This window comes from Sapajus apella, unplaced genomic scaffold (genome assembly GCF_009761245.1).
Source record: "Sapajus apella isolate SASKATOON/1434 unplaced genomic scaffold, GSC_monkey_1.0 scaffold95, whole genome shotgun sequence".
NCBI lineage: Eukaryota > Metazoa > Chordata > Mammalia > Primates > Cebidae > Sapajus > Sapajus apella.
Window position 1 is genome coordinate 6215097 of NW_022437035.1, and position 23159 is coordinate 6238255.

At 43.5% G+C, this 23159-nt stretch overlaps 1 protein-coding gene across 14 annotated transcripts in view; it reads left to right on the plus strand.

Annotated features, from left to right (window-relative positions):
• Nucleotides 1-18656: 18656 nt before the first annotated feature.
• MTMR3 (myotubularin related protein 3) overlaps nt 18657-23159 on the plus strand; it is a 130399-nt gene continuing 125896 nt past the window's right edge. For 8 of the 14 annotated variants that reach the window (XM_032256826.1, XM_032256833.1, XM_032256842.1 and 5 more), the window contains exon 1: nt 18657-18879. In XM_032256826.1, coding sequence (XP_032112717.1) covers nt 18865-18879 — 15 coding nt within the window. In that variant the 5' untranslated portion in view covers nt 18657-18864. The remainder of the gene's footprint in view (nt 18880-23159) is intronic. The other 6 variants (XM_032256837.1, XM_032256849.1, XM_032256832.1 and 3 more) reach the window with 3 other exon arrangements.

Genomic DNA, 23159 nt, shown 5'->3' on the forward strand with positions numbered 1-23159 from the left:
TTTTTTTTATTTTTTATTTTTAGTAAAGATGGGGTTTTACTATGTTGGCCAGGCTGGTCTCAAACTCTTGGCCTCAAATGGTCTGCTTGTCTTGGCCTCCCAAAGTACTGGGATTACAGATGTGAGCCACCGTGCCCAGCCAGAACCCTTTTATTTTGAGATAACTGTAGATCTCTGTGCAGTTGTAAGAAAGCATATGGAGAGATCCCCTGAGTCCCTACGTCCTTTGCCCATTTTCCCCCAATGGTAACATCTTGTATAACTATAGTACAATGTTACAATCAGGAAATTGACATTGATACAATCCATCCACCTTATTTGGATTTCCCCAGTTTTATATTCATTCATTTGTGTGTGTGTGTGTGTGTGTGTGTGTGTGTGTGTGTGTGTGTGTGTCTAGTTCGGTACAATTTTATTGTGGGTGGATTTGTTTGACTACCACCCACAGTTTCATCACAAGGATACCTCCTGTAACCCTTTTATAGCTACAGTCTTCTCCCTTCCTCCCTGCCTCCTTAACTCCTGGCAACCACTAATCTATTCTCCATCTCTATAATTTTGTCATTTCAAGAATGTTATATAAATAGAATTACACAGTATGTAGCCTTTCTTTTTTTTTTAATTTTATAAATAGAGATGGGGTCTCACTTTGTTGCCCCAGGCTCGTTTCAAACTCCTGGGCTCCAGTGATCCTCCCACTTCAGCTTCTCAAAGTGCTGAAATTATAGGCTTGAGCCTATAAACCAAAGGCTACGTTCAGCCTTTTTTTTTTTTTTTTTCAGACAGGGTTTCACTCTGTCACCCAGGCTGAAGTGCAGTAGTGTGATCATAGCTCACTGCAGCTTCAGTCTCTCTGGGTTCAGGTGATCCTCTCATCTTAGCCTTCTAAGTAGTTGGCACTAAAGGTGCACACCACCACTACTTTTTGAATTTTTTTGTAGAGACAAGGTTTCACTATGTTGCCCAGACTGGTCTCAAACTCCTGGGCCCAAGTGATCTGCCCACCTTGGCTTCCCAAAGTGCTGGGACTGCAGGCATGAGCCCCTGGGCCATGGCCTATGTAGCCCTTTGAGATTGACTTTTTTTTTTCACTCAACACAATTTCCTTGAGATCCACCAAAGTTGTTGCAGGTATCAATAGTTCCTTCCTTTTTATTTTTGAATAGTATTCCATGATACAGAGGCACCACAGTTTGTTTCACATTCACCCATTGAAGGTCATTTGGTTTCTAATTTGGGACTATTATGAATAAAGCTGCTATGAATAATCATGTGCAGATTTTTTTTTTTTTTTTTACTTTTTTTTTTTTTTTTTTATGTTTTCTACGTTGTATTTCTCTGTTGCCCAGGCTGGAATGCAATGGCGCAATCTCAGGTCACTGCAGCCTCCACCTCCCAGGTTCAAGTGATTCTCCTGCCTCAGCCTCCCAAGTAGCTGGGATTACAGTTGCCTGCTACCATGCCCAGCTAATTTTTGTGTTTTTAGTAGAAATGGGGTTTCACCATGTTTTCCAGGCTGGTCTCACACTCCTGACCTCAGATGATCCACCCTCCTCAGCCTCCCAAAGTGCTAGGCTTCCAGGTGTCATGTACAGATTTTTGTGTGAACATTAAGTTTTTCATTCTTCTGGGATAAATGCCCAAGAGTACAACTGCTGGATATTGGTAAGCATATGTTTAATTTTTTAAGAAACTGTCGTATTTTTTCCAGACTGTTTTTGCCATTTTGCATTCCCACCTGCAAGGTATGAATGATCTAATTTCTCTGCATCCTGACCAGCATTTGGTGTTACCATTTTTTTTTCTTTTGAGACAGAGTCTCGCTCTGTAGCCCAGGCTGGAGCGCAGTGGCATGATCTCGGCTCACTGCAACCTCCGCTTCCCGGGTCCTGGTTCAAGCAATTCTCCTGCCTCAGCCTCCCGAGTAGCTGGGATTATAGGCATGCACCAATATGCCCAGCTAATTTTTGTATTTTTAGTAGACACGGGGTTTCATCATGTTGGCCAGGCTGGCCTTGAACTCCTGACCTTGTGATCCACCCACCTTGGCCTCCCAAAGTGCTGAGCTTACAGGTGTGAGCCACTGCACCTGGCATTATCATTACTTTTTATTATTTTATTTTATTTTTGAGATAAAGTCTTGCTCTGTCACCCTGGCTGGAGTGCAGTGGCACGATCATAGCTCACTGCAGCCTTGACCTTTTGGACTAAGGTGATCTTCCTGCCTCAGTCTCTAGAGTAGCTGGGACCACAGGCATGCTCCACCACACCCACCTATTTTGTTATTGTTATTGTTAAGGACAGGCTCTTGCCATGTTGTCCAGGCTGGTCTCAAACTTCTGGTTTCAAGTGATCCTCCCACCTTGACCTCCCAAAGTGCTAGGATTACAGGCGTGAACCACCTGGTCTGTTTTTTATTTTAGTCATTCTGACAGATGTGTAGTTATATCTCATTGTAGTTTTAGTTTGCATTTCCCTATTTACTAATGATGCTGCGCATCTTTTCGTGTGTTCATTTTCTACCTGTATATATATCCTTTCAGTGAAATGTCTGTTCATGTCTTCTGCCCATTTTCTAATTGGATTGTTGGATAGTTACTGTTGGGTTTGTCATTGTTTTAAAGATGGGGTCTTGTTATATTGCCCAGGCTGAACTCAAACTCCTGGGCTCAAGCAAGCCTCCCACCTCAGCCTTCTGAGTAGCTAGGACTATGGGTGTGTACCACTGCACCTGGGTTACTGTTGAGTTTTGATAGTTCTTTGTCAAGTATGTAGCTTACAAACATTTTCTCCCCATCTGTAGCTTGTCTTTTCATCTTCTTCACAAGGTCTTTCACAAAGCATCAGTTTTAAATTTTGATGTGGTACCATTTACTTATTTTTCCTTTTACGGCTTGTGTTTTGGTGTCAAGTCTAAAAACTTTTTGCCTAGTTCTAGATCCCAAAGATTCTCTCCTGTGTATTTTTCTTAAAAGGTTTATAGTTTTATGTTTTATATTTAAGTCCTTGATCCATTTTGAGTTAATTTTGATATATTATCCAGGTTCTTTTTTTTCCTCCATGGATGTCCAATTGCTCTGGCATCATTTGTTTAAAACGCAATTTTTCCTCTATTGAGTTGCTCTTGCACCTTTGTCAAAAATCAACTAGGCATATTTATGTGAGCCTATTTCTGAGCCAAGAACTCAAAGGAATTTTGACTCAAATATTGAACTCAGGTGAATAAAATATAAGAAATCAATCCACAGAGAGACTGAATGAAGACTAGTGTGAAATATTTATCAATCTAATGTTCTACATAATTAAGTATGAAATTATAAGAAATTGACTATGAGTACCCTGATCATTTAAACATAGTCTCAGGGAAGTGGTTCCAATCAGCAGGGTGCATTGAAATAGACACTGACTTTGGGGCCAGGAGACCTGCAACTGAACTGGGATTCCATTATTTATCACCTGACCAACACTAAGCAGGTAAGTAAGTTAAGGAACCTCATGGAGCCTCACCTCCATCACTCACTGGAGATCATATTACTTGACTTGCAGGATTAATTTATGGACCAGTGAGATGGGAGCCTACAAAATGGCAGACACTAAGCTTGGTCCACAGTAGCCATAGCAGGTACAGATCTGAGAAATGATTTGGAGTTTTTATCTCATATTCTCTATCAGTACTCTCTCAATCACTGAAAAGCAAATATCCACTGTAAGTATAAAGCACATGTGTGGCTGGGCATGGTGGCTCGCACCTGTAATTCCAGCACTTTAGGAGGCCAAGGCAGGTGGATAACTTGAGGTCAGGAGTTTGAGACCAGCCTGGCCAACGTAGTGAAATCCCATCTCTACAAAAAAATATGAATATTAGCTGGGTGTGGCAGCAGGTGCCTGTAATCCTAGCTACTCAGGAGGCTGAGGCAGGAGAATCGCTTGAACCTGGGAGGTGGAGGTTGCAGTGAGCCGAGAAGGCACCGTCTCAGGAAAAAAAAAAAAAAAAGCACATGTGCTAAGCAAATGTGCCCTGCAAATTCACTAGTTTCCTAGTCCTTTCTTCCAACCAGATGCTCTCAAACCCTTGACTTGTCTTATGGAAACTGGAGAGAAGTCAGGGCGTGGCGGCTCATGCTTGTAATCCTAACACTTTGGGAGATTGAAGCAGGAGAATCACTTGAGTCCAGGAGTTTGTGAACAGTCTGGGTAACATAGCAAGAACCCATCTCTTCAAAAACTGAAAAAATTATCCAGTTTTGTTGGCAGACCTGTAGTTCCAGCTACTTGGGAGGCCAAGGTGAGAGGATCATTTGAGTCCAGGAGGTTGAGGCTGCAGTGAGTCGTGCTCATGCCACTGCATTCCAGCCTGGATGACAGGGTGAGATACTGTCTCTTTAAAAAAAGAAAGAAAGAAATTGTAAAGATGCTACAAGTCCACACTATGGGTTGAGCATCTCTTCTGAGCATCAGAGCTTAGTGGGCTTCTCCTCAGGTCTGGCATTTAAGGGTCTCCATTTCAGCCTCCTCTTGGCCATTGAGTGATTCTGCAAATGAGATTCTCCTTTTCTTTCTCTGGACATCAGCTTTTCCCTAGAAAGGCAAAGACTTTGGTGCCCACCTCCCAAGGTGGCTTAGAAGGACTGAAAAGTCCAAAATGCAGAATACCTGGTAGATTTCCTCACACTTTACATGTATGAAACACTATTGAGCATGGCTTGGCAATCTACAGCTCAGGCCAAAATCCTGCCTCCACTCTTCCCTCCAGCTTGTTTTCATGGCTTGACAGCCAAGAATGCTTTTTACATTTTGTGGCACTGTAGAGGTTATTATCAAAAAGATGAAAGATAAAGCGTTGGCAAGGATGTGGAGAAAAGGGACCTTTGTACACAGTGGGTGTTATTGTACAATAACAGTATGTTATGCAGCATATGCCCTGATAAGGGAGGACACAGTGGGTCGATTCTAGAAGACTCAACCTTAAAAAGTCACGAACATGGGAACCAGGGAGACAGATGGAATATGTACAATAAAAGGATTTGTGAGGCCCGGCCTGGTGGCTCCTGCCTGTAATCCCAGCACTTTGGGAGCTGAGGCAGGTGGATCACTTGAGATCAGGAGTTTGAGACCAGCCTGGCTAACATGGTGAAATGCCATCTCTACTAAAAATACAAAAATTAGCTGGGTGTGGTGGCTTGTGCCTATAATCCCAGATACTTGGAAGGCTGAGGCACAAAAATCACTTGAACCCAGGAGGCAGAGGTTGCCGTGAGCTGAGATTGTGCCATTGTACTCCAGCCTAGGGGACAGAGCAAGACTCGGTCTCAAAAAAAAAAAAAAAAAGGATTTTTTTAACATTCAGAGACTTGTTGGAACAGGGTTGATTATTTCCTAGAGGTGCTGATAAAGGAATTCGTAATATTAAAATAATGCAATCATTATGGAATTCAGCCTGCACTCTGTGATTAACAACACAGCATTAAGTAATAGACTTTCAGCAAAGATTCTCTCCTTAGAATGGTGAGCCTGTCTCACAGAAAGATGCCCCAATAAACTCATACCTGCTCCAATTGGTTGGTTGGGGGAATAGGCCAGCTCTCTCCTGCCTCTGTGTATTTGCAGGTTCTTCATCAACGTTTTCTTTGATTTTTGCCCCCTTAGCTCCTCCCCTTCCTTTGAGTCTCTGTATCAATGTTACCTGGACCTTCACAAGTCTGTAGGTTCCACTGAGCAACTGCTGCCGTAAATCCTGTATCTTCTCCATTAGAGCACTACCTGGACTTCTGTTGACTTTGTCTTACCAACTAGACTGTAAGCCTCAGGAGGGCAGGGACTCTTTTTGTGTTGTTCACTGTTGCATGGGCAGAGCTTGTCCTGGTGCTAAACAAACATTTACAACAAAAAGATTGACTAGGCCAGGCGCAGTGGCTCACGCCTGTAATCCTAGCACTCTGGGAGGCCAAAGCAGGTACATTGCTTGGGCTCAGGAGTTCGAGACCAGCCTGGGCAGCACAGTGAAACCCCGTCTCTACTAAAATACAAAAAATCAGCCAGGCGTGGCAGCATGCACCTATAGTCCCAGCTTCTCGGGAGGCTGAGGCAGGAGTATTACTTGAATTGGGGAGGCGGAGGTTGCAGTAAGCCGAGATCACACCACTGCACTCCAGCCTGGGCAACAGACCAACACTCCATCTCAAAAAAAAAAAAAAAAAAAAAAAAAAGGATTAAGAGAGAATTTGCATCTCTTTGGACTCCTTCTCAGACACATTGGGGAAACTGAGGCAGCTTGGCAGACTCTGTAGAGATGTGGTAGGGCTGGGAATGAAACCAAGATTGTCTGACACTAGATGTGAGACTCTTTCTTTTTTTGAGACAGAGTCTCACTGTGTCACCAGGGTGGAATGCAGTGGCATGATCTCAGCTCACTGCAACCTCCTCCTCCTGGGTTCAAGCAGTTCTCCTGCCTCAGCCTCCCGAGTAGCTGGGACTACAGGCGTGTGCCACCATGCCCAGCTAATTTTTGTATTTTGGTAGAGATGGGGTTTCACTGTATTGGCCAGGATGGTCTTGATCTCTTGACCTCGTGATTTGCCTGCTTCGGCCTCTCAAAGTGCTGGGATTACAGGCGTGAGCCACCCTGCCCGGCAGAGACTCTTTTTCATAGCCCTCAATCACTTCTTAAATTCCTTCCCAGTAGAGCTTCTGTGACCTTATTCTATTCTTTCTTGTCATCTTTGCAGAGGCTAAGACTGTTTCAGAGAATTACTTTATAACAAATGGGATCCAGAGTAGAAGAAAATTTATCTAACTCTCAGGGGCAGGAGAAATGTGAGCCTTTAGACCTTGAATTTAAATGAGCCAGCAAATCCTGGCTAATTCTCTTCCCTTGCTGGGTCCTGTCTGCTTCACATTCAGCAGAGGAGAAAGCCAGCCCGTGTCACCCATGATTTATGCCCTGCTGTTTGCTCTCTTCCCCTAGGACATTAAACACCCTGAGCAGAGGGGGAAGAGGTACTCTCAGGAGGCCTGGTTGCCAGACCAGTGTCTGGAGGTGGGGAGCTCTCTGCTCTGTTGGGAAAAGGGAGGAGGTTGAGAGTTAAAAAAAAAAAAAGAGAGAGACCCATGGGGCTTCCACATAAAAGAAACAAGGGAGTCTCTGTCTGCCTTCACCTCTGCAAACACAATCGGCCTCTAAGCCAAGAGACCTGGGTGCTTGATTTACTCGTTTACTAAGTACCTTTGGGCAAGACTTTCCTCTCTCTGGGCCTCAGTTTCCCTGGCTGTCAAAGAAGGGTCTGGATGGTTTGAGTTCCTTACAGCTTCATGGATCTGGAGCTAGTTGGTGCAGCGACCTTGCATAGAGAGAGACAGTGTAGTGCAGTGGTTAAACACAGGGACTCCTAGGTGAGTTCTGACTCCAGTTCCGCCTCCTACCTCCCACTATGAGGCCCTGGGAAAGTTCCTCACCGCTCAGAGTTTCATCTGCATGGTGAGGTTAATAGCCAGGACCTTCCTCATTGGGTGGCAGGGAGCTAAAGCCAGGCTCTTGCAGTGGTGCTGGCACTGAGCTAGTACTTCATAAGAGTCGGCTGTTATTGGGACTGTTGTTCCTGAGATGGTCCTCAGTGGTGAGCTTGGTGTCCCTCAACCCCAGTTCTCTGCTTGGAGCTCACTTGGTGGGGGCAGGGCGTCTTCGTGGGCAATTGGAAGTTCTGGGCAGAAGGGAGGAGGAGCTATTTTCAGTGGGCTCTGGTTCTATTTGTAGCTGGTGAGTTGGCCCAGGCTGCGGGGAAGCTTTGGGCACAGCATGCTGGGCACTGTGTTGTCTTACATGAGAGGGGAGGGAAAGGAGAGGGAGGTCAAATGAAGAGGAGAAGGAGGGAAGCCACCCCCCCTCACCCTCCCATCCCTTTCTAACCTGTTCTTGACAATTTCATCTCCTCTGTCCTCCCTGGGGAAATTTAGAGGGGGCCCTAACCTTTTAAAGGTGGATTGAGTTTGTAATGCGAAGTGATCCATCAATATGGTGTTCCTAAACTTGTGACATTGATTTTTTTCCAGCTGAGTGGGACTTGTATCCCCAGCAGAATTTTGGGGTATTTGTTAAGGTGGGTGGTGTCTAAACCACCAAATACCTAAGTCGTTTTTCAAAATGAAGAGGAAGCACTCTCATTTCCCCACTGGATACTGGGGCCGAACCTGCTGACTTCCTCTCCCCAAACCATCCTCTACATGGCTAAGCAAGTTGCCTAACCTCTCTGGCCCTCAGTTCTTCATTCATGAAATGAGGCAAGGATGCCAGGGAGACACATTTGGAGCTCTTGCGTCATTTCCAGTCGCAATTCTGTGACTCCTTGATGCAATAATCAAACCAGGAGAGGCTGATCCTTTAATCAAAGGATGGCTGGTATAACTAGGAGGCTCCAAGGAGAGGATGGTATTCTACCCCATCATTATCTGGATGAGAAAACTGAGGCCCTGAAGGTGGGGTCAGATTAGGCAGTGAGTCAGTGGCTCAGCTGGGTCAGTAATCCAAGCCTTTTATCTCCCATTGCAGCAAAACCTCCCTGACACTGGACTGCAGGGTACCTCTTCCTGGGGGGATGATGGCACCCACATCTACTGAGTGCTATTATACTTTTGTACCTGTGTTAACTCATTTAACTCCCACATTAATCCATTTTCCAGATGAAGATCACCCATATAGCAAGAAATGGTGACATCAAAAGCTCAATCAAACACTATTTGAGTATTTCCCAGTGTCTAGTTGTTTGGGTATCATCCTCACAAAGTTTTGACATAATTTGCTTCATACCTTTATACTAATATTTACTTCCTACTTTTCTTTTTCTGTCTTTTTTTTTTTTTTTTTTGAGATGGAGTCTCACTCTGTTGCTCAGGCTGTAATGGCATGATCTTGGCTCATTGCAACCTCTGACTCCCGGATTCAAATGATTCTCCTGCCTCAGCCTCCTAAGTAGCTGGGATTACAGGCACTCGCCACCATGCCCAGCTAATTGTTGTATTTTTAGTAGAGATGGGGTTTCACCATGTTGGCCAGGTTGGTCTCGAACTCCTAACCTTGTGATCTGCCAACCTTGGCCTCCCAAAGTGCTGGGATTACAGGCGTGAGTCGTGCCTGGCCTTTTTTTTTTTTTTTTTATGAGACAAGGTCTCGCTCTGTAACTCAGGCGCTGGAGTGCTGTGGCACAGTCATAGCTTACTGCAGCTTTGACCTCCTGGGCTCAAGTGATCCTCTCACTCAACCTCCAGAGTAGCTGGGACTGCAGGCATGTGCCACCACACCAGCAAATATTTTAATTTTTTTGTAGAGACAGGGACTTGCCATGTTGCCCAAGCTGGTCTCAAACTCCTGGCCTCATGCAATCCTCCTGCTTCACCCTCCCAAGCAGCTGGGACTACAGGCATGCCACTGTGTCTGCCTTTGTCTCTTTGATAATAGCTGTTTTTTCAAATGTCATGTGAGCTCTCATTGTTTAATTTGCATTTCCCTGATGATTAGTAACCTTGAACAGTTTTTCATACACCTGTTGGCTATTTGTATGTTTTCTTTTGAGAAATGCCTATTCAGATCCCTTTCCCATTTTTCAATAGGATTATTTGTTTGCTCACTATTGAATTCTTTTTTTTTTTTTTTTTTTTTTGAAAAAGGGTTTCCCCCTTTTTTCCCGGGTTGGGGTGAAATGGGCGGCTCTCGGTTCCCCGCAACCCCCCCCTCCTGGGTTCAGGCAATTCTCCTGCCTCAACCCCCTGAGTAGTTGGGATTACAGGCATGCACCACCATGCCCAGCTAATGTTTTGTATTTTTAGTAGAGACGGGGTTTCACCATGTTGACCAGGATGGTCTCGATCTCTTGACCTCGTGATCCACCCGCCTCGGCCTTCCAAAGTGCTGGGATTACAGGCTTGAGCCACTGCGCCCGGCCTCACTATTGAATTATTTATACATTTTATATATTAACCCCTAGTCAGATGTATAGTTTGTTAATATATTCTCCCATTCAATAGGTTATCTCATTACTCTGTTGTTTTCTTTACTGGGCAGAAGCTTTTAGTTTGATGTAGTCCCATTTATCTCTTTTTGCTTTTGTTGCCTGTGCTTTTGGAGTCATATCCAAAATCATTTCCCAGACCAATGTTTTGAAGCTTTTATGTTTTCTTCTAGTAGTTTTAATTTCAGGTCTTATATTTAAATCTTTAATCCATTTTGAGTTGATTTTTGTCTATGGTATGAAATGAAGGTCTAATTTCATTCTTCTGCATGTTAATATAGTTTTTCCCAGCACCATTTATTGAAGAGACTGTCTTTTCTCCATTATGTTCTTGGCATCTTTGTTAAAAATCAATTGGCTGTGAATGTCTGGATTTACCTGTGACCTCTCTGTTCTGCTCCATTGGTTCGTATGTCTGTTTTTACGCCAGCACCATGATATTTTGAGTACTATAGCTTTGTTATTTTGAAATCAGGTAGTGTGATACCTCTGATTTTGTTCTTTTTGTTCAAGACGGATTTGGCTATTCAGTCTTTGGTGGTTCATATGAATTTTATAATTTTTTTTTTTTTTTTTAAGACAAGGTTTCACCATGTTGGTCAGGCTGGTCTTGAACTCCCGACCTCAGGTGATCCGCCCACCTTGGCCTCCAAAGTGCTTGGATTACAGGCGTGAGCCACAACGCCCGGCCGAATTTTAGAATTTTAAAAAAATTTCTGTGAAAACTGTTGTTGGAATTTTGATAGGCTGGCATTGAATCTATAGATTGCTTTGGGTAACACAGATTATTTTAACAAGATCAATTTTCTCAATCCATGAACAAGGGATATCTTTCCATTTATTTGTCTTGTTCAGTTTATCAGTGTTTTACAGTTTTTAGTGTACAGCTCTTTTACCTCCTTGGTTAAATTAATTCCTAAGTTTTTTTTTTTTTTTTTTTTGGTAGCCTTTGTGAATGGGATTGTTTTCTTGATTTCTTTTTTGGATAATTTGTTGTTATGTTGTTAGAATACAGAAATGCTACTAATCTTTGTGTGCTGACTTTGCGTCCTGAAACTTAACTGAATTCGTTTATTAGTTCTAATGATTTTCTGGTGGAGTCTTTAGGGTTTTCCATATGTAAGATCATGTTGTTTGTAAACAGAGAATATTTAACATCTTCCCTTCTGATTTGGATGCCTTTTATTTCTTTCTCTTTCCTAATTGTTCTGGCTAGGATTTCCTGTACTATATTGAATAGAAGTGGTGAGAGTAGGGGCCCTTATCTTATTCTTGATCTTAGCGAAAAAGTTTTCAACTTTGTACCATTGAGTATATTAGCTATGGGCTTGTCATATATGGATGGCCTTTATTATGTTGGGATACATTTCTCCTATACCTAATTTGCTGAGAGTTTTATTATGAAAATATACTGAATTTTGTTAAGTGCCCTTTCTGTATCTATTGAGAAGATGGGATGGTTTTGGCCTTCACTCTGTTAATGTGGTGTATCACATTTATTGATTTGTATATTTTGAACCATCCTTGAATCCCAGGGATTTATCCCACTTCATCATGGGTGAATGATCTTGTTAATATGCTGTTGAATTTGGTTTGCTAATAGTTAAAAAATGACATAATTTTAAAAATATCATTGTAAATCCATGACATGTTAACATAAATGACATATTTTTATGGAAAAATCTACATTTTCTCAAACAAAAAATTTCATGAGAAGGATGGCATTGTTTTTTGAACATGTTTGCAATTTTCCTTTCTTTTCTTTTTTTTTTTTTTTCCCTCTTTCTTTCTTTCTTTACAAAGTTTCACTCGTTGCCCAGGCTGGAGTGCAATGGTGTGATCTCGGCTCACCACAACCTCTGCCTCCCAGGTTCTGGTGATTCTCCTGCCTCAGCCTCCCGAGTAGCTGGGATTACAGGCGTGCACCACCATGCCAAGCTAATTTTTGTATTTTTAGTAAAGATGAGGTTTCTCCATGTTGGTCAGACTGGTCTCGGACTCCCAACCTCAGGTGATCTGCCTGCCTTGGCCTCCCAAAGTGCTAGGATTATAGGTGTGAGCCATTGTGCCCAGCACACGTTTGTGATTTTCATTAAACTTTGACAATGGAAGAATTCTGCATTCTCATATCTGCTTCTTCATTTAGTCTGGGGCAGTTTGTTTTGGTTGAAATACATGAAGAAAATGCAGCCTTATACATTTCAGTTAATTGTGGATATTCTTTCTTGATACTATGCTAAAAGTTGGCAGGTAATAGTTTCTTTAAAGTTTACTTTCATAAATTCATATCAATGAATTTTTCCCACTAACACTAAATTTCATTGATCTACCATATATATGTGGTATATATATATATTACATATGTATATATTACATATATATATATATATTACATATATATATATTTTAGATGGAGTCTTGCTGTGTCACCCAAGTTGGAATGCAGTGGCACAAGCTTGGCTCACTGCAACCTCTGCCTCCAGTTCAAGGTGCATGTGCACTGCCACGCCCAATAATATCATGCATTGGTCATATGGAAAATATTGGTTTACTGGGCTACATAGCTCTTCCAAATGTTGGCACATTTCATTATATGATATCAAATATTCATTTTGCTAGTATTACCAACCATCTCAGCAGATGAATTGGGAAGCTATATTGGGAAGCTGTCAAGCTCATGGTGGGACATTTAAGTTTCCCAAAATTATAAGCTTGAATCTTATCATTGACAACAAATACTATTAGCTGTCTTACTAGATATGACAACCTACGTCATACATTTTTGAGGAAATGTCTGCCAAAAACCCAAATCTGAGTAATTATAGTTTGCATATTGACTATTCTTTCAAGTAAAAATGGTATTTCCTTTTTAAAAAAGAGGCTAGCTCATCTTGCAACTCAAACAATTGCACAAGTGTTTTTCTTTGAGACCACTGTCCTACTTCTGTACACAGTAAACATGCTTTATGTATGGGAAATAAGTGCTTAATAGGTAGAGGGTTTTATTTTAGAGTGAGAAAATGTTTTGAAATGGGACAGAAGTAGTGGTTGGATGACATTGTGAATGCACAAAATTCAACTGAATTGTCCACTTAAAATGATTAATTTCATGTTATATGAATTTCACCTCAATTTAAAAAGTGAAAAAAAGTGCTTTATGTGTAATTTCCAATCCATCACACAGAATCGTAAAAATACTTATATTCAGGCTGGGTGTGGTGGCTCATGCCTGTAATCCTAGCACTTTGGGAGGCCGAAGTGGGCAGATCATGAGGTCAGGAGTTCGAGACCAGCCTGGCCAACATGGTGAAACCCCATCTCTACTAAAAATACAAAAACCAGCTGGGTGTGATGGCAGGTGCCTGTAATTCCAACTACTTGGGAGGCTGAGGCAGGAGAATTGCTTGAACCCAGGAGGTGGAGGTTGCAGTGAGCTGAGGTTGTGCCACTGCACACCAGCCTGGCGACACAGTGAGACTCTGTCTCAAAAAAAAAGAAAAAAAAAGACTTGTATTCAAATATAAAAAAAAGACTTGTATTCAAATATATAGAAATAATAAAATAATTTTTTTTTTACTCTTTCATCAGTGGTTTTCTTTTTCTTTTTTTAAGATGAAGTCTCACTCTGTTGCCCAGGCTGGAGTACAGTGGCACAATCTCTGCTCACTTCAATCTCTGCCTCCTAAGTTCAAGTGATTGTCCTGCCTCAGCCTCTCAAGTAGCTGGGATTACAGGCAAGTGCCACCATGCCCAGCTAATTTTTGTATTTTTTGTAGAGATGGGTTTTCACAATGTTGGCCAGGGTGGTCTTGAACTCCTGACTCAAGTGATCTGTCCACCTCGGCCTCCCAAAGTGTTGGAATTACAGGCATGAGTCACCACGCCTGGCCTCATCAATGATTTTCTTAAGTGAAATTGGTATTTTGTTTACTACCAGTGTATGCTGGTGAAGAGTACAATGGCTACTAGTACATAGCATATCACTGCCTTAATTTGTGATAAAGTGACACCAATTTTACAACCACTGCTTTTGCACCATTAGTACAAATGTCAACACAGTAAAAGGGGAAAATAATTTCTTAGTACTGTTATGAAAATAGTATGTATGTATGCGTGTATTTATTTATTTATTTTAAGGCAGAGTCTCACTCTGTCGCCCAGGCTGGAGTGTAGTAGCACAATATCGGCTCACCGCAACCTCCACCTCCTGGGTTCAAGCGATTCTCCTGCCTCAGCCTCCTGAGTAGCTGGGATTACATGTGCCCACCATCATGCCCGGCTCATATTTGTATTTTTAGTAGAGACAGGGTTTCATTATGTTGGCTTGGCTGGTCTCAAACTCCTGACCTCATGTGATCCGTCCTCCCCAGCCTCCCAAAGTGCTGAGCTTATAGGCATGAGCCACAGTGCCTGGTCTTTGAAAATAGTTTTGACCCAACTAGACTCCTGAAAAAGTCTCAGGACCCTCCAGGGACCTGTGGATTATTCTTTGAGAATCACTGCTGCAGGCTCAATCAGAGTTGAAATTACCCTCCCCTACAGTAGGGTTGCAGTATGGTGTTTAGAAAATCCCAGGAGACGCCGGGCGCGGTGGCTCACGCCTGTAATCCCAGCACTTTGGGAGGCCGAGGCGGGTGGATCACGAGGTCAAGAGATCGAGACCATCCTGGTCAACATAGTGAAACCCCGTCTCTACTAAAAATACAAAAAATCAGCTGGGCATGGTGGCTCATGCCTGTAATCCCAGCCACTCAGGAGGCTGAGGCAGGAGAATTGCCTGAACCCAGGAGGCGGAGGTTGCGGTGAGCGGAGATCGCGCCATTGCACTCCAGCCTGGGCAACAAGAGCGAAACTCTGTCTCAAAAAAAAAAAAGAAAATCCCAGGAGACATTGAATCACAGCAACATGATTCAACTCTAGTTTCTGTCTGACCCATGGCAGATTGTTCCTCAAGGTCTGAAAACCATAGTTACTCCTGTCTGCTAGCTGGATTAGGATATTAAGGAGACGCTGAAGAGATTATGGGCTAATTCATACAAAGTGCTCACTGAAATGAGAGACATTTATCATTAAACAGTATTACCCAGTGTTAGGAAGTCTACATTTTGGGAGGTTGTGGGGCCCTTGCCTTTCAGGGGTCCCGCATGACTTCAGGAAGCCTCCAACCTCCAATCAGCCTTTCCATTTGTTTTAGGCTATTTCAGAGTCCCTGTGCAGATGGAAGAACATTTTCAGCTTTGAAGATAGGAAGGGGAGCAAGGCTGAAAGGACAGCAGGAGGAGGAGGAGAAGGTCAGGCAGGTAGAGGATCTCACATGAAAAATAGGGCAGTGAGATGAAGCCTGGGTTGGTTCCCCTCTTTCCTTGACTCAGTGCACAAAGCTGGGGGTCTTTGTCTTCAGCCAAAGCACACAAGGATCCTGTCCACTGGTTAGGCTTTTCATGGGATATAAAACATTCTCAAACCCATTACCTCAAAGAACACTAACACGCTTCTATAAGGTAAGTAGGTTAGTGATTACCACCCTACAGGGCGATGAGGAAACCGACACATAGAAAAGGGAAATCAGAAGCAGGTATGTGGAGGCGCCAAGATTAAAATTTAAGTCTTTAGACACAGACCAGCTTTCTTTCTATTGTGTCTCCTTAGCTCCTTCCTCTTGAGGTGAATTTTCAAGGCCATGCTGCAGTTTTCTCTTTCTTATTTATAAATAATTTACTCAAGTCTGACTTAAAGGTAAGCAGGTGGGCAGCAGTGGGATGAGGCATAGTATAAAGTTGACAAGCATGCACTTGGAGTCACATCATCTGGATTTAAATCCTGACCTTTCCAACCTCTTTATGTGTAAAATGGAGGACAGTAACAATACTTGCCTATAGCATTGTTGTAAAGTTTACATTATTTTTAAATTAAATTAAATTTAATTAATTTATTTTTGAGACAGAGTCTCACTCTGTCGCCCAGGCTGGAGAACAGTGGCACAATCTTGACTGACTGCAACGTCTGCCTCCCGGGTTCAAGCAATTTTCCTGAGTAAGCAATTTTCATCCTGAGTAGCTGGGATTACAGGCACCCAGCACCATGCCCAGCTAATTTTTGTATTTTTAGTAGAGACTGAGTTTCACCATGTTGGCTAGGCTGGTCTCGAACTGCTGACCTCAGGTGCCCCCCTCGGCCTCCCAAAGTGCTGGGATTACAGGCGTGAGCCACCGCGCCTGGCTGAGACCTTGTCTCAAAATAAAAGAAAATATAAAAAATAAAATAAAAACTTTAAGTAATTCATCAATTTTTTTGTATTTTCTATTTCTTTTCCCATTCCATAAAGTCTGCAGTTATACAACAGAAAGGGAAAATCAGGACAGCCACATATAAATAAAGGTGCAAAGTTGAGGCAGGAGTGGACCTTAAGGGGCAAGAGGAGTTCACTACTGAGCTTCTCATTTAGAGCTGGGCTTTTTGGAAGCCAGAGTGAAAAGAGAGACACAATCAGCTGCATAACAGTTGTTAGAAAGTAGGAAGCGCACCGTTTTTTCTCATAGTAAAGCAAGGGCTTTCCAAGCTTTGAGCTCTAAAGTAATTTCTTTCATTCTTTCTTTTTTCTCGCTCTAACACCCAGGTTGGAGATGCAGTGGCACAATCAGGGCTCACTGCAACCTCTGCCTCCCAAGCTCAAGCCATCCTCTCCCTCAGCCTCCCAAATAGCTGGGACTACAGGTGTGCACCACTACGCCTGGCCAGTTTTTTGGTATTTTTTGTGGAGACGGGATTTCGCCATGTTGCCTAAGGCTAGTCTCGAACTCCTGAGCTCCAGCAATCTGCCCACCTTGGCCTCCTATAGTGCTGGGATTTCAGGCATGAGCCACTGTGCCCGGCCTAAAGTAATTTCTTACCTGAGATTTTATTTCAGGCTACTGTGTCATGCACTGGGCAGTACAGCCTGGTGGGTGAGAACAGCGTTTTTTTTTTTTTTTTTTGTCTGCTGGTTTGGGTTTGAATTTTGTTTTAATATGTGCAATTTATTCTGTGCTTCAGTTTCTTCATCTGTAACATGGAGATAACGGTGTCTACATATTAAAGTTGTGAAGATTCAACTAGATGAGTTGTATAAATAAATGTTAGCTGTTAGTTTTTTTGTTTGTTTTGTTTCTGTTTTTTTTTTTTTTTGTTTTTTTTTTGAGACAGAGTCTTGCTCTGTTGCCCAAGCTGGAGTGCTGTGGTCCGATCTCAGCTCACTGCAACCTCTGCCTCCTGGGTTCAAGCAATTCTCCTGCCTCAGCCTCCTGAGTAGCTGGAATTACAGCCTCCTGACACCACACCCCACTAATTTTTGTATATTTAGTAGGGACGTGGTTTCACCATGTTGGCCAGGCTGGTCCCTAACACCTGACCTCAGCTGATCCACCTGCCTCGGCCTTCCAAAATGCTGGGATTACGGGTGTGAGCCACTGTGCCCAGCCAGCTGTTAATCAAGAAATTTGACTGCCTACTACTTACCTGTACAGTTCTAGGTGCTGGGGAAATAGTGGCGAACAAGACAAACAAGATCCTTATCTTCAAGTAGCTTTAACATTCTAGTGGAGTAAAAAGACAATAAACGTTGAAAATAAATTTCAGAAACTGGAATGGAAAAAATTTTTATAACAAATGCAGGAATAGACTTCATTTGACTAGTTCTTCCAGTTTCCAGAAAAGTCAAGGCTAGAATGTTAAAATGCAACTCAGAGGAGGTGCATCTGTTAGGGCCTAAGGTAATGCAATCCTGGTTTGTGGAATTCTGCAGGCTAGTGTGGGTAGGTTACAATTTTTTTTTTTTTTGGGTTGTTTTTTATTTTGTTTGAAAAGTCACTTCTTCCCGCTGAGCTTTTGATTAGGAGCTGAAGTTGAATCCGTTTGAAATTGTATTCTGGACCGAGCACGGTGGCTCATGCCTGTAATCCCAGAGCTTTGGGAGGCCGCCGTGGGGAACTGCTCGAGCCCAGGAGTTCCAGACCAGCCTGGACAAAATGGCAGAAACTTCATCTCTACAAAAAATACAAAAATTACCCGGGCATGATGTTGTGTGCCTGTAGTCCCTGCTACTCAGGAGGCTGAGGTGGGAGGATCGCTTGAGCCCAGGAGAAGGGGTTTGCAGTGAGCCAGGTGCCACTGCACTCCAGCCTGGGTGACAGAGCCAGACTCTGTCTTAAAAAAAAAAAAAAAAAAGAAAGAAAGAAAAGAAAAATTGTATTCTGAATACAACTTCTAAAACACTATATTTACTTGCATTGTATTAAACTGGTTTTATCGTGATCACAATTGCAGGCGAAAGATGCCACTATTTTTCTATTTTTCTGGTAAGTAGAGTGAGCCATGTCTTGCCCAGGGTTACAGAGCTTGGAAAAGATGCCTCCTAAATAAACCTGTAGGACCACCTTTGGTTTTCTTCCAAATTTTTTTTGTCATGTCTTTTCCTCCGCCCATTTCCCATCTGTCTAGCCCATCTTTCCCCGCTGGGCTTTTTTACGAGCCTCTCCCTAGCCGCGGGTATTAGTCTGGACTGCAGCCCCGCCCATCTCCTGGGGCGTGACCACCTGTCCAGTCCCCGCCCCCGTCCAACAGGGGAGACCCGCCTCCTTTCCCGGACACCCGGCTCAGCGCCCTAGCGTGCGCGCGCGTCCCCGCTCGTCGCCCGGCTCGGCATCGGGAGCGCGCTCTGTGTGGCCGCTGCCGCCATGTTGTTGTGGTTGTGAGAAGGCGGCGGCGGCGGCGGCTGCGGAGTAGCTGCGGGACGAGACGCCCCAGCGGCTAAGTCGCTGCTCCGCGCCGGCCCTGGCAGGGAGCCTGGTGGGGTGGCGGAGGAGGCGGCCGTGCCGTGGCGGACCTCGCCATGTCCTGCTGCCCGGTAAGAAGCCCACCCCCGTCCCCTGTCTCCTCGGGAGGTGAAGAGGAGCTGGAGGAGGGGCCGGCCTCGGCCTCAGCCCGGGCCAGGCGGCTATCACCCTCTGAGGAGGCAGTGGCCTGGAAGGGCTGGGGACTGCGTGCGGGGCTCGGGGAGGGGCGTCCCGGGCCATCGCCGCTGCCAGGGGGTGGCGCTGGGAGTGGGAGTGGAAATGGGAGCTCAGCGGCCGAGCTTGGCCCGGACCCTAGGTGCGGGGGAGGCGGGGTCCCGGGCTAGGGCTGCTTTCCCGGACCTGTCGGAGATGGGCCCGTGTGGCTCCGAGTGTGGGACGTACCCTCGGAGCGCCCGGGGTTATTCCCACGGACTCCCGGGAGGTGGGTGTGCGCCCTTCGCCCCCTACCGAGTCTGTGGGGATCCGTCGTTGCCAGAGACTGGAGGTCGGGGGTCATGGGAGCCCCGGGGCGCACGGTGCGGGCCTGGGCCTTGTGGAAAGGAGGAGTGACCGCCTGATCGTGCAGCAGGACATCCTCCTGACCTGGTAGTACTTAGGTGGGAAGGATGGTTGGGGGCAGTTTACGTAGCTCAGGGAACACTGGTCAAACTGCTCCGCAATTGTTTACAGTGTTATTTCTCCGGGAGAAATTTTGCTTGTTGTATGGCATTTCCGGACCCATAAGATTATGTTGTCGGTAGTATTTTGGACTGGAAAACTTACGTCAAAATTAAGGGGTAGATTTTATGGTCACATTAATAGACTCCCCTGGAGTTTGATAATCTCACTTGTGAGTTTTGCACATGGATTACTGTTAGGTATTGATATTCAAATTCAAATGCCCTTTCCAGACCCAGGCCTAAATTCTTACCTTTGTAGTATCTTGATATCCATTTTGTTTTCTGACATCTTTTTTTTTTTTTTTTTTGAGACGGAGTCTTGCTCTGTCTCCCAGGCTGGAGTGCAGTTCAAGCGATTCTTCTGCCTCAGCCTCCTGAGTAGCTGGGACTACAGGTGTGCACCACCACTCCCGGCTAATTTTTGTATTTGTAGTAGAGACGGGGTTTCACTATATTGGTCAGGCTGATCTCGAACTCTTTAACTCGTGATCTGCCCGCCTTGGCCTCCCAAAGTGTTGGGATTACAGGCGTGAGCCACCACGCCCTGCCTGTGACATCTATTTTTTCACAACCAAACCAAACAAAACTCCAAAACCGCATACTTTCTTAGTTGAGGTTCAACTTTCTCATATGTGAATGATAATGCCGTGAGAGGCCTGGGTTGAATTACAGGAGATGATTTTTTTTTAACGTCAAATGTTTGTGATTTGTCCATGGAGAGGTGGTGGGGACCTTATCCTTTAAGATTCAGGGCTGTTCAGTAGGACAGGAGACATTGATGGCATGCAGAAAGTCTTCCCTTTATAGGGCCTGTGACTTGGATAGGCTAGAAGAACTTACAGAATGATACTTTTTTTTTTTTTTTTTGAGATGGAGTCTCACTCTGCTGCCCAGTCTGGAGTGCAGTAGTGCGATCTCTGATCACTGCAACCACCGCCTCCCGGGTTCTAGCAATCCTCCTACCTCAGCCTCCCAAGTAGCTGGGATTACAAGTGTGGGACACCACGGCCAGCTAATTTTTGTATTTTTAGTAGAGACTGGAGTTTCACCATGTTGGCCTTGCTGGAATTCCTGACCTCAAGTGATTTGCCTGCCTTGGCCTTCCAAAGTGTTGAAATAACAGGCGTGAGCCCCCAGCCAGAATGACGCTGTTTTGAGACCAGTATAGTATGTGATATTAAACTAAATTTGGAGGGTTCTAGAATTTTAGATTGGCTGCCTACAAAGACCTCTTTTGGTTCCAATTAATCCCTCATTTTCAGGTGACTCAGAGAACTTCAAGTGACCAACACAGTGGTACAGCCCTGCTTGTAGTTAATGGCCAGCCATGAAAGAACCCAAGTTTCTCAGCTCATAGCCCAGGTTCTTCAGTGGTTGTCTAGTTTAAGGCTGATCATTAGAAATGGTATGGACTACCTAAATTCTTCGAACTTATGCAGGACTTGATGAATTAAGATCTCTGAGGATAGGGCCTGGGAATACATCCTTACAAAGCTCCCTGAATGATTCTGGTCAGCAAGGCATGTGAACTTTTGCTTTAGGTTAGTGGATATTCCAAAGAAGTCCCATTAATTATGACTTCTCAGGGTGCTTTTGTTTATAGATCTTTAAGGATTTAAGAGGTGGAGAAGAAGGGGAAGCATGAGAAACTTAAAGAGATGCAAATTGAGCATCTCTTAATATGTAGGGGAAACAGATTTGTTGCCAAAAGTTAATTTGTGCACAAGAAACACACCTGATAAAATTCGATGCTGAATTATTGGAGATATACCGAATCCAGAGATATATTGAAGAATCCAGAGGAAATAAACAGAAGGAGAGGAAGCAAGTAAGCTCATAAAGGGGTCCACTGAAGATGCTTCCCAACATCATGGTTGCTCCTAAACCATCTGACTCAGATTTCTAGTGGAGGGTAGGATGAGTGTGTTAGCAGTCATCTGAGACCAGAGTTGTGAACCAGGAAGGGTTATTATGGATTGTGAAAAGTTCTTGAAATTTGCCACAGGCCATGAGGAGTGGTAAAGTCAGTTTAAAAATCTGCTGTAGTTCTAGTTAACACGTTCACATCTTCTTTATTAAAGTGGAATGCTGAGTTACCAAAGGAAGTATTCATGTTTTAGAGGAGGTGTGGTGAAGGTTGTTATAAGTTTGGAAGAGGTGGAAGAAAATGTTAGAGTGGTGTAGAGTGGTGAAGGACTTTGTAAATATCCTGTCAAATCATAGAGTAGTATTTTTAGAGAGTTGCACCCAGCTGTCCATTAGAAGAGCCAGAGGCCTTGTCTGTTTTGTTCCCTGATGTCCCCAGTACCCAGTGCAGTTATCAGCATATTCTGTGCCATCAGATATTTTTTTAGTAAGTGAATAGTATAGATACAGAAAAAAGAACAGTTATGGTAGTTTATAGCAGTTTTAATTATTAAAAGCTAATTGGGGGCCGGGCGCGGTGGCTCAAGCCTGTAATCCCAGCACTTTGGGAGGCCGAGGCGGGTGGATCACGAGGTCAAGAGATCGAGACCATCCTGGTCAACATGGTGAAACCCCGTCTCTACTAAAAATACAAAAACATTAGCTGGGCATGGTGGCGCGTGCCTGTAATCCCAGCTACTCAGGAGGCTGAGGCAGGAGAATTGCCTGAACCCAGGAGGCGGAGGTTGCGGTGAGCCGAGATCGCGCCATTGCACTCCAGCCTGGGTAACATGAGTGAAACTCCGTCTCCAAAAAAAAAAAAAAAAAAAGCTAATTGATGTTTTGCATTGGATTAAAGAGCAAGTTTTTGATCAAGTAGGGCTCTGGATAAAAAAATTAAAAAAAAAGCCAGCTTTCAGTGCTTGTTGTTTGGAATTTTTGAGATTCCTTTAAGAAATTGCTTTCTAAAGACTGTTGCGAACATTATTGTGTCTCCTAGTTTTTGAGTCTTAATGTGTTTTTTAGATGTTGGTGACTTTCTAAGAGCACATTAAATGCAGAGGTAGTACAGAATAATGAGAAGTTCTGGATTGACAGACATATATGCTGAGTCCATCTGTGTCATTAATTGCTGTTGGGAATGTCACTTAACTTCTCTGGGTGTCAGTTTCCTCATCTATACGATTAGTGTCCTGTAGTCTTTGACCTCAAGTAGTTTCTCTGGCCTCATTCTGCACATTTTTAATGATTTCTAATTATGTTATTATTCATCTCATATAGGTAGATGAATCTTTTTCATTTAAAAGAAACGTGATTCTGTGTTGGGTTCTGCTTTTAGCTTGAGGATTTTAGACATTGTACAAAAGTGCTCCAGAAATTGAATGTATGTTGCAAGCATTATGTGGAAAGAACATGCTTAGGCTGTTGTAATTTGCTTAGTGTTGAAATCAAATTGGGTTTTACATTGGGAACTTCATAATTTAGTGTGAAGCCACAAGAGTTGAGAATGGTTTGGGGGGAGTTTGTGTAATTTATATAGCTAGTTATTTCTTTCCACCCAATTCTGTAACTTTCTATGTGAATATATATGTATATATAATATATATATATATATATATATATAAATTTATCGTCAGTGAAACATTGATTTAAAACATAAGATATCAAATTTATATTGGATTGAACTAGGACTCCAAGTTACTTTAGAGACTACCAAAATTACTAACAAGTCATTGCATTTTTTTTTTTTTTTTTTTTTTTTTTTT